The following is a 12,437-nucleotide window of genomic DNA, read 5'->3' on the forward strand; positions in this document are numbered from 1 at the left end:
TTGTCGTGAATGTGGAGTTTCAGGGTTTATCTATAAATTAGCTCACACACAAACCTTCAACTCTCGCTTTCCTCGCAAACACACCAAAACCTGTCTTTGTCACATACATACACACACACATACACACACACACACGCACACATGGATATATAGTATACAGTGGAGAGGCTCAGCTGATTGGTATGCAACTCATCGCGCATTGCAGTGTTACAGTCAATAACAAAACCTAACTTTAAGGCCACGTATTGTCTTGAGAGGGAGGGGGGGATTGAATATATGTGCAGCAGGCAATAATAAAGTTTGACCAAAGCTTATATGAGATGAAATTCAGATGCAATGATTGTATGTGTGAGCTCTATGTGTTCATGATTTACAGTAGGAAAAAGGCCTCGCTGCAGATCACGCGATATCGCAGCAGCCACCGTGTTTTCTGCGGATGTTGAGCACTAAAAAACTGTTTCTTTGTCGCTTTTCTTTCTTTTGTTTAATCACCATGAAATTACATTCCCAGCGCCAGACAATAACACACCGCCAACACATACATTAAAAATCACACAGTCACACCGAGAAAAGAAGGGGAAATGTGCTTGCTATATTTCTCAGCGGAAGCCTACAGGTCACACAGTCTGCCATGGGGCACAGTATAGGCGTATGACACAATGTGTATGTGTGCGTGAGAGTGAGTGAGTGAGTGTGTGTGTGTGAGTGTGTGTGTGAGTGTGTGTGTGTGTGTGCCAGATTGTAGGCCTACCTTAGTTTTTTGGGAACAGAGTAGTCTACCTCTATCACCTTTCCGTGTAATTCAACTTTACCTGTAGGGACGAAAATTGATAGTGTAACATTAGCTGTGTCATGAAAGTAACAATGCAAGCTGGTAGGGCCACAGCAACACTTTGAATCACTTCACCAAGTAGGTGCGTCTCCATTCAAACAGCCAACCCCATGAAAAAAGTAACCTTACGCGGGCGCGTTTGTGCGCAGGGCGGCGGATAAACAGGGTATGTTTAGATTAAAACGTCCACAATGTGACATTTTGTGGGTCACAATAGACGGAGTCGGCGCCAAAATGAAGCATGATAAGCTTATATAGTGTGTGGGGGAAATAGGCAGCCATGCTTTCCACTCCCACAACCCTCACAGTGCAATGAGGGGTATTTTTTTCCTGCTCTCAGTAAAGAATGCAACATCAAAGAAGGTTTGAAAGAAGAATGACTCTTTCTATTGTAGGTAGGTGTTTCTTAATTCTCCGTGTTGAGCCAGCTCGGAGGGTTGAATTTGAAGCGCTCCTCGGCGAAAGCTTGAACACGGCTTTTCGTTACTATTACGAGTGGCCTGCCTGGCGCAGCACGGAATTAGCGTCTCACCTCGTCCCCCCTCAGCTACCTGTTTATTAGCTCTTTCCTCCGGACCCCCATGACCCACCTCCAAGACACCTCGTAAAAACATACCCAGACACCAGAGGAACATGGATCTGACAAGTTTTCCGCGGTCGCTTCGCTCTGCTCTCTTCAATAAAATCAAGATAAAAAATAAGTGAAAAATAATTATGCCTACCCGAACCATCAGACCATCCCATACATTCCAGCGGGTGATTACAAAGTAGCGCCCCACAGTATCGGAATCTCCAAAATATAGGTTATTGTGCGTAAATGCGTTACGACGGCTCGTGTTTTCTTAAACGGGCACCATAAAGCCCCGAGTGTCCTGTGATCGATAATTTATCCTTTTTTTTTTTTTTTTTTTTTTTTTGGAGCGTGCATGACTGAGCGTTCATCTAAAAAACTCTGATGGCACACGGATGTGATCGCAATCACTGTCCCGAGCACAAAAAAAGAGAGAGACAATACAAGCAATGATTAATATTTCACATTTCGGACCCTCTGATCTATTGTGCTTTTTAAAAAAACCTGATTCTTGCAGTTTGACTCGCTGTGAATTTTTCCCCCTGTCACCGCAGCATCACCCGTGTTACTTATCAAATCCACACTTACCAGAAAGAGTCTCTATAGCCTTTATGGCCGAGTTCTGGTCGGGGAAGTCCACAAAAGCATAGCCGGATTTCAGCAGGACCTGCTCGGCCACTGGCAGCTTCCTCTCCCCAAAGAGCTGCTGCAAGTCCTCGACAGTGACCGAAGGACTTAAATTCCCAACATATAGTTTGTTCATGATCTGAAAGAGGGAAAAAAAATCTCGAAGGGGTATCAGGTCCTAAAGTGTGTGAGAGAGAGTGACGATATTCAGATAAGTAGAAAAAAATAAAAATAATAAAAAAATAAAAAAGGAAAAGCTGATGGGGAAAAAAACGCAGCAATTACCCCCCTATGAAATACTAAGCTATAGGCAACCCCCCAGCACCAACTCTGGTCCTGGTCAAACTCTTTTAACAGGGACTGGGAGGAAAAAAAAGTGTCGTTACGACACTACTCCACAGCCAACAAGCGCCGCCTCTAAATAAAATCTCCCCTAAAATCACCAAAAAAATGTTTGGAGGTACATGCGGGATCCCTCATGGTTTCCCCCAGCGTGGAAAGTGCATTAGGGTATGAAAGTGGCATGATGATCACATTCAAGCAAAGGGATGGGCTTAAAGAAGGCAGAGGGGTTTATTTCATCAAATCATAATAAGGGCCGTGCCTTTGGGTCCCTCCAGGCTGGGGAGTGAAAAAGGCTACTGTGTGGAAAATCGAGTCGTTTTGTCGCTGTACTTGTCGATTCAAACAGTGTCACTGATCCGCACTGTTTGCCTTTTATTCATTTATGAGCCACTTAGAAACATGGATTATTGGAGCTGTGCGTGCAGGGGAGGGGGGGGTGGGGGTCCAAACCTCGCTGAGAGACACCCATGTACGGAAAACTGTTAATGATATTATCCCATAATTTAAGAAAACTTCTGCAATGATATCAATGATTATTCCATTTTGCTACGATTGCATTTAAAAAAGAAAAACAATATTCTAATAAAGGTTTATAACAATAAGGAAAGTGAAACCTAAAAATCAACATCCTTGTACATTTTGTCCTTGTGCAAAGCAACAGGGAAATTAAATATTCTACATTTTCCTGGGGGTCCCCTGCATCCTGATCAGGGGGACCCAGTGAGGGTAGAAGACATAGCTGCAGCTAATGCTCTTTTCACATTTCCTCAGAGTTGTTTTAGGAGATGCCACTTTCACTTTTAATTTCAACCTGTGGACATTGCTGATACAGATCCAACTGCAACATGTAAACATGAGCAGACATTTTTTTTTTTAAAAAAAAGGCTGACATGCAGAAGAAGCAGGATTCGTGGCCCTTATTTTATCTGAAAGCAGTCTGTGCATGGATTAGATGCCCTTTATGCAGTGTCAGAGCTCAGACAGGCCACAGACATAGTATAGCATCTTTTTTTTTTTTTCTTTTTTTTTATGGTGGTTGTGGTGTAGGTGTGTGCACGTGGGTGTGTTTGAGAGTGAGGTGGATTTTTTTTGTGGAAAACAAAAGCTGAAACATAAAAGAAAGGCTTGTTCTTGGCGAGGCTGCAGCAGTGCTCATGCATGGATGTGTAGCCTGTGTCTTCTTGTACCTACACTAGTTACCAAGGGGAGGAGCCTTTGCCTAAACCACTTGAGTGTCTCTACATGTGACTCGCCTGTGCCTTGGAACATTACTGCCACCCTACTGTAGTGAAGAGACTGCCAGCAGCAGGAGTGACCATTCCTCTCCTTGTTTACGTCAGCGTGAACAGAGGAATGTCCAAGCTGTGGCCTATTTACAAAACAGCTCTTTAGTTACTTTCTTGATGACATGCTAACACAGTTGTTGCAAACCTTTTCCACTGCCAGCTGAGACTCATTCAGATCTGAGTTCAGAAAAAATGAGCCAGGAATTACAAAACTAATTTACTGCTCTGAACCTATTGCATTATATATTATAACTATTACATTACCATCACACTACCATGCCTTCATTTCCTCCAGGATCAATGAAGTATCTGTCTATAGATTCATTTTACAATCCTTGACATTGTACGTCATTGCTTTTAAATAGCAGCCATATTTTACTGTTTTGTCTGTTGTTAAGTGGTAAAAACCCAGAGAAGAAAAATGCCCAAACTACACACTCTGAATTTGTTTACATCCTTTCCTGTACATGTTAGATCCAGCATGCTGACAAAATCAGGCAACCTACCAAAAATGATTTCCACTCCGAAATAGAGAGAATGAACTGGAATTGGAGGGGATGTGACATCTGGGGCGGGTGGGAAGGGGAGGGGGGGGGTTACAAAGAAAAGAGAACTGCTGACCAAAACAAACAACACTGACATACACATAAATGAAGACTTGTGGTAAAAAAAAAAGAGGGAAATAAATTCGCTTATGTAGTTTCCAAGGTGTGGTCAGCTTGTGACTGCTGTTGGTCTGATGTGAAGACTGGTGAAAAATGCTGGATCACCTGATTTATCTTATAACTCACAAGTATTTCAGTGGATACTACTCATATTAGCTCTAAATTGATACATCTGCAACACTATTTACTGTATTTTATTAATGATTTTAAATGCTTTTTACTCTCCAAATAGTAAATCTCCTTTAATTTAGAGACATGGTACATTTTACATTTAATATTAATATCTAAAATGTCTCAAAGGTAGGTTATATTGTGCAATTCACTAAAGTGTAACTATTTACTCAAGTGTTGCACATGAGAGTGGTTTTAAGGAATTAGCAGTTTAAACTATTATTTCCTTTTCTGTTAGATTACTGCTTGTAATGCACTTTAACTACATTACAGCAAATACTTTGAGGAATATGGGTTTACATATAAAAAATATGCTTAAAAGCTTATGGCAATAAATATAGTTATAGTTTTAAACTACAAAATATAAATTAGTGCATCAATATCTTTCCTACAGGAAATAAATACTTTTTTATTGCCAATATTATGAAACTTAAATTTAATGGATTGGTTCACCCATTTTACAAAAAAGAAAACATTTTTCTGTGCTGTTAGCTTCACAAATGAAATTCCACTCAACTCCTTCATATTGGAGTAAACGGAGAAATAGATACTGCAAAACCTGGACAATTAAAACAAAAATGATATTCATGTCTAGGTACACTAGAGAAAAGTGACAAAATATGTTTTTTTTTAATCATTTGGGTGAAGTAACCCTTATAAAGAAACAGCATATTCTTACTGCTTTTCTTTAACCCAAAGATTTGACTTCTTTTTTCACCACCAAAATTTAAAAAATAACAACAATAATAATAATAAAAGAAACTATAAACTACAGCTCCAATAGGACACTGAGTTTGTCATGTACTGCACTCTTATGTCATAGATGCTGGAACAAGTTTGGTCTCTTGTGTGACCAGTAGGGGTAGATGTTAGACTTCAACGTAGTCCCTCAAGGCAGGTCTTGCTACACCACACAGTGAGTTTAAACAGCGGTACTTAGTGAAATGAACTTGATTTGCTAAATTTACTATTGGATTAGCTGTCCTCATCAGTCTGCTCAAAGACTATAAAGAGTGTCAACAAAGTATCAATGTTTTTTTTTTCCTTACAGTTTAAACTTGTGCCTGCTCGACTGACAAGCAGTGGCATTTAAATCGGAGGTTTATGGCTTTCGATTGAGGGAATAGTAATCGTATAATCAGAGTGAATTGCCGTTTTGTTCCACGATTATTGTCTGAATTGGTAAAAAAGATCAGAGATGTGGGTAAAGATTCAGAGATCGGGAACCAGGCTCAGAGAATATGCAGTTCTGTAATATTTTCCCCTGGGGTTATTAGATAATCTAGGACTTTACTAATGCATTTAGCCATATCCATTCAATTGTCCTCAGGTTTTTTTTGATAAAACTTGGATAAATTATGTATTTATAATGATGTTTATTTGATGTTCTAGTTTATTTCAAGTAACGGGCTATTTCTAGGTATTTTTTCCACAGAAACCTTTTGAAAATGATCAGTTTGAATGTATTTCGAGAATATTTGTACATAGTGATATACACAAGCTTAAAGAGTAGCTTGGATACATTTTGACTAATTTTATAATTTATTGAGACTCGTTATGTGAGCTCATGTTTTGTTGTCATCATCATTCATTTTTCTATTGCCTTGCAATGACAAAAACACCATGTAGACGTGTGCGTATGGAAGGACATGAGTCAAGGTTAAAAATCACATCTCCCTTTAATCTGTTCAAACATTAATTTTCACTCATTGCATATACAAAAAGGGGGGAAAAAACATTGATATAACCTTTACCTAGACATTTAAATTAAAACCCTTAGGAGGCAGTTTGAGTCATATAAAATGCCACTGCTTCACCACTGATCAGTACAAAGTTTCCCAGACTAGTCACGTACATCATGAGAAGTGCGGCGACCACCTTAAGGAAGAAGATTTATTCAGAAATGAATAAGTTACCACACAGAAACATTTCCTTTGTGTGCTGGCAAAGAGACAGGGGTTTTGATTGACAGCAACGTTCAATAGCCACCTGTGAAACAAATGTCATTAGAAAAACCTTCAGCTTGTTACCTGCTGAAGGCTTCAATAGCACAGCAGATCATTTAGAAAAATAACTTATGAGGAGAATAAGACCGTGATCTGGGGTGAGACCTTCAAGTCCCTCTGCAGTACGGTGATGAAACAAGACAAAATTAATTAGTCTTCAGAGTATGTGAAACGAAAAACTAAACAGGAAACTAAAATACCCTTGGACTTCATTTTCTCAATAATAATAATAATAATAAGCAGGAGGACTGCTAGTAGATTGAGATAGTCACCTGTATGATGTGTAGTGGTCCCTGTTGTCATAGCATTCATATCCACGGTCGTAGTCACGTGAACAGCGTCGAGGACCACTTAGACCACCTCCTCCACTACATAGAAGAGAATACCAAGATGAGATTTACAGTTGTGTCTTATTGTCTTACAGTTGTGTTCTTTCATTTTTGTTTTTTTGTTTCACCTCATCTGTGTTATTTCTCCCGGACTGAACTCGTGCTTTTTACAGTTTTGTGTTAATAATGCCCGCGGCTGAGCTAAAGTGAATTTGTGATGATTTAGGTCCATGTTCTAATCACTTTGACGAACTTTGGGTATCCATTTAAAACCCTGCTTTCCTAATAAATTACATAATACTGGTTTCTAATGGGCAAAAGCATTTTTACAGATCTTTCATAAAGGCCCTCTATTTGGAGATTATAAAATGACCACTCTCAATTTTTATTTTAAGGGGACATATTATGTTCCCTTCAGTTCAGCCTCTTTCTGAAACGGGTCGCTCTGGCTCCCATCTCTTTAAGGCCCCCCTCCTGATGAGCCCACTCTGTTCTGATTGGCCAGCTTCTGGCTCCGGAGGCTTTGACCATGTTAAACATAGACATCTGATATCATAACAGTATAAAAATGACAGAAAATCACAAAAAGCATAATATGTCTCCTTTGAGCATTCATCTCTTAATGGATTAGATCTAAATAATAATAATTAATAATAATATAAAAAATAATAAAAAGTACTGTACATCAGAACATAACTGTTTAACAGGAGAACTGTGTGTTTTTTTGTTAACGTATCTTATTAATCCACAAACACTCAGAATACTTCAGGGTTGGACTGTGAGGTCTTTTTGTGATGCAGAAGTCCGCTCTGATTCTGCCTCCATCCAGCTCTGTGCCATTGGCTCGTTCCTTTGCCTGGAAATGAATAAAGATAAATTATCTCTGTACACTCTGGAAATATTTCAAGTACAGGTGCGACAGGGGTCTTTGTCAACTAGTATTCTTATATCTCCAGCGTCATCGTGTTCTTGGAGTGCCTCAACAGCTGGTCATACACAATACACACATCCGCCAGGGGGTCGTATTTAGAGAAGACTGTCATTAGATCCCTCTCTGTGGTGTACAAACTGAGACCAAACAATCCCAGGCAGCAGTTTGGATCTGGATTGGTCTGCAATTTTAAAGACATTAAAGGGTTGATTAATTATTGATTACACAATCAACCATTGGTAGTGTCCTTTTTTTTTTTTTTTACAGCTGTGTTTCTTTGTCATACATCAAACTAAGTCTACAGACAAATCACGCAGCTGATTCATGTGTTTTGCTCTCAAAAACTCATTACTACATTACTGCAGTGGCAGAGTGGAAGCAGAAAACATTTACATCTAGCGTAAAAAGCAGAGATATTGATGAGCTTCTGTCCGACCTCCACGGTCTGGATGTGAAAGTGCTGTGTGGAGTAACTAATTAAACCCAGCAGGAATTACTTACTAACTTATGATTTTAATTGACATACTCAATGATTATTTATTATGATTTCATGGAGCAGATGATTGTAGCTCTTAATTTCTGTTTTTTTTCCAAAGAAAAGACTCCAGAAAAGACAAACCCATATTTTAAAACTGGTCCAAATTTTGTTGAAAAGTTGATGTTTTGTAGATTATATACCATTTATTTTAATGTCAACTGGTTGTACAGGACTAGTAAGGACTACTAAAGTACTTTACATACATTACAGTGTTACGGAGTTTCACTGGTGAGGTGCCACAGCAGTAATGGCTACTTGCCCACTTCTACCAACAACCTGGATTGATCCACAGGAGTAAAAATGTTTTTAAAAAAGCTTTGCGTATAGCGTGTACTGCAGAGCAGGAGAGGGTGTCAAAGATGAATGTATAGACAGAAAAATGGGTATTTAGTAGTGTTTAAGAACTGAGCTACATACTGTATATTCATATTCCTTCAAGAAGAACGCAGGCAATGCTGACTGGCTATTTAAAACAAAGGCCATTGAACACTTACGCAGTTGCTGATTTGCCTGCGGTGATTAGACATGGGTGAGCGGCTGTGGCTTCGGTGCCAACGCTGTCCACTGTACTGCGAGAACGGCAACAATAGGACCTTGAGCGGGAGCGAGATTGGCTGTAGTGTCTGCGTGAGACACGGTGGGAATGAGACCTGCATAGAAATAAGCAACACTTCCACATTCACATTGGTTCTATGGTTATTCACATTCAATTTCTCTACAACTGCATTGTTAGATGGACCAGTGATGACATATCTAGTCATTTTGTGTCATTGTAACTCCCTAAACATTGTCACTCACCCAGATTTTGACTTTGGCCTTGTTTCAAACGAGAAGGTGAGCGGCTTGCCGACTTCTGAGCCCTGCGAACTCCTAGAGGCAGAGCACACACACCAACACACCCCTTGTTAGCACCAGTGAGAGGGCAAACTCAGACATTTGCCTACATAATTCTGTGTAGTAAAGAATAAATTTTATCCTGTGAAGAGTATAGAAAAAAAACAATTCAGAATGCAAGACAATGGTACTGATTTCGCCATGGATAGTAAGACAGCAATATCATTATTAATCAATATAAATAAATTGTCAACATGATGAAAAAACATAAAATTATCAGTTGTGTAAAAGACCAGAAAGTTACTTACAGAAAGCACTGTGACCTTATCTAGATTAATTCATAACTTAATTTCTGTAGCTTCACATTATTCTTCTTTCTTTAGTTGTTATACTTCTTCTTACTTCCCCCATCTCTCACTGCCTTTACTTCTTCCCTCCTTATATTTTAGCACACATTGTTGAATTCAACTTTGAACATCTTAACTTTATTGGAAATAAAATGAACATGAGACTTGTTCTGCATTTTCTTCGTCCAACCATAACCTTAATGAAAAAGGATGAAGAATATATGACTACAATTAAAACTGCACCCTCATTCAAATTTCAATGACTTATTATGATCTTATGACATGTACGGGAAGGTTTAAGATCAAATCACACAAACCTTCAATGTTAGTTTTGAACACATTTCATTTTCAGTGGTTCTACATCCACCGTTATGTCCATCAGCCACTTGCACAGACGTAATGTAGCATCTTGGATGCAGACATAAATAAATATGTAATTTTATAAAACCTGCTATTGAAATGGAAATTTAAACATCTAAACACATGTTCATCTATTTTATCCATTCTGGTTGTTTCTACTGTGAAAGGATGACAGATGGCGTCTGCATCGGGAAAACAGAACAAACAGTGTTATCCTACACACACTTATTCACAAGATGGTAAATAATAATATGAACTATGATTAATATCACTATGATCTTTTGCAATATAGATATTGTTTTCCCAAAGAAAATTCCCAACTGGATCCTATTAACACAACTCCTGACAAGTGGCCTCTGTGCAATAATAGACAATGAATGTGAATTAAGTCTAGTCAAGAATAAACCTCACCAACAAAGCCTTTTTCTTTCTTACTAACTCTCATCTTAAGTTAGCCCAGACGACCTCAAGATGCTGCTACCACTCATTTGTACCGACTTGCATCACTAGCACTAATTAGAGCATGTGAAATCTTGAGAGCCAAGCCTTAGCACATAAACTGTAGCTATACCAAAATTCAAGTAAAATTTTCTTGACAGAAACTGTAGACACAAAGGCACATACAAATATATACTCATTATAGCCTTGTATTGTTCATTTATTTAAACTAAAAAGAAAATTGGTCATAATGTCCAGTTGTTTTTTCTTCTTGAATGTTCAGCAAACATTCTCCAAATCACTAATTGTGATGGATTAAATCACGTGTTTTTTTCTTTAAGGCATGAGATCAGTTTTAGATAATCACACTGTAGAGGCTGGTAAATGTTTTGGGTTGTTCGTTTAGCAAGCCTGCGCACACGTCAAGTCTACAGACAATGTGGGCAACAGTATTTATAAGAAAAGTTTTGTTTAACAAATACTTTTCACAGAAACAAGCGCCCTGCCCCTGGAGAGAGAACCAGCTAGTTCAAAACAGGTTTTTATGAAGTGTCCTCCTCAAATATACACAGAAAAAATAATCAGTTAATCTGTTGTTATAAACTAACAGCTCAGACCTGGACTAAACCAAAAATGTCCTTGGCTTTCTATGCAAAAAAACAAAGACACATAAGACAAACATAGAAACGCCATCATCGTCTGGCCTACTAGGCCTATGCATGCTGGATGCAGCTTGCACAGTACAGTAAATGGTGCACACACTACAGTACATTGTTTTCAACTTTAAAAGATAAAGATAAATTGATCAGCGCACTGACAGAGAACATGAATCAAACCTGTTTTCAAACAAGGTTAACATAAAGTATAACGTTAAGGGCTGAGTGTGCGAGTTAATGCAAATTAATAAGAAGAATTCTTGAGGCTGTTGTTTTAAACTGTTGAAGCATTTTAAAACCTTTATGTCGTTTGACTTACATAAACAACATCGCACAGAGTAACCAAGAAAGCCAATGTAGCTACAGTTATCCTTGCAAATAATTAAATTTCCATTTAACGTTAGATAATTAACATATCACTAATACCAGTGGTGTAAAGTAACTAAGTTTATTTATTCAATTACTGGACTTAAGTACAATTTTGAAGAACTTGTACTTTACTTTAGTATTTCCAATTGATGCTACTTTATACTTCCACTCCACTACATTTCAGAGGGAAATATTGTTCTTTCTACTACAACCACAACATTTATTTGACAGCTTTAGTTACTTTTCAGATGAAAATTTAACACAATGGATAAGATAACAAGCTTTTAAAATATAACAAATTGTTAAAGATGAAACCAGTGGTTTCCAACCTTTTTGGTTTTTGACGTCTTACAAAACACAGTGTGTAGTCGGGGTCACATTTCACATGTCTATGAGTTGTTAACAGCTTCACCAAATGGTGATTTTTCCCTCTAAACTTCTCACATGGTTTCATTTCAATAAATGTTCAAATGATCCAATATTTCATCAAAAATCAAAGATTAGAGAAAAAGTCCAAAAGCTGAAAACAGATCTGTGTATCAGAACTTTGTTTTTTCTTCTTTCCTCTCCCATTAATCATCTCACAACCCCTCAGATTTATCTGGTGACCCTTTGAAGGGGCCGGACCCTTAGGTTGGGAACCACTGGACTAAACTAACTAACTGTATATAAAGTAGTTGAAACTAGCTCCACCTCCAGCAGCTACAACAGCAACATGCTGCTTACACACTGACGCCTCAGTATTAATAATCTAATGATGCCATAAATGATAATATATCAGTCAGAGGGACCAAACCACTACTATTACTGCAATACTTTAACTACATTTTGCTGCTAATATTAATGTACTTTTACTTAAGTAGGATTTTTCATGCAGGACATTTACTTGTAATGGAGTATTTTTACATTGCTGTAACGTTAACTACTTTTACTTCAATAAAGAACGTGAATAACGTTACTTCTTCCACCAGGAGCTAATACCCTCATTATGCAAAATATTTTGATTATATATATAACTTATATAATATAAAGTTTTAGGTTTTAAACCCTGAGTTGGCTGAAGCTGGCATCACTGGCTGACGGGGCCTAAGGTCTAGCTATCATTAAAGTTAAAGCTAACATTAAGTTAAAA

The 12,437-nt window shown here is 38.1% G+C and overlaps 1 protein-coding gene across 4 annotated transcripts in view; it reads right to left on the reverse strand.

The window, feature by feature from the left end:
* The window catches only part of igf2bp2a (insulin-like growth factor 2 mRNA binding protein 2a), a 69,245-nt gene that overhangs the window by 56,208 nt on the left and 600 nt on the right, over positions 1-12,437 (reverse strand). The window contains exons 2-7 of one of the 4 annotated variants that reach the window (XM_067603406.1): positions 9,100-9,171; positions 8,796-8,951; positions 7,597-7,688; positions 6,776-6,871; positions 1,992-2,169; positions 752-812 (exon numbers count right to left, since the gene is read on the reverse strand). In XM_067603406.1, the coding sequence (XP_067459507.1) occupies positions 752-812; positions 1,992-2,166 (236 nt within the window). In that variant the 5' untranslated portion in view covers positions 2,167-2,169; positions 6,776-6,871; positions 7,597-7,688; positions 8,796-8,951; positions 9,100-9,171. Of the gene's footprint in view, positions 1-751; positions 813-1,554; positions 1,928-1,991; positions 2,170-6,775; positions 7,689-8,795; positions 8,952-9,099; positions 9,172-12,437 lie in introns of those variants that run through there. The other 3 variants (XM_067603407.1, XM_067603408.1, XM_067603409.1) reach the window with 3 other exon arrangements.

This window comes from Thunnus thynnus, chromosome 11 (assembly GCF_963924715.1).
Source record: "Thunnus thynnus chromosome 11, fThuThy2.1, whole genome shotgun sequence".
Lineage (NCBI taxonomy): Eukaryota > Metazoa > Chordata > Actinopteri > Scombriformes > Scombridae > Thunnus > Thunnus thynnus.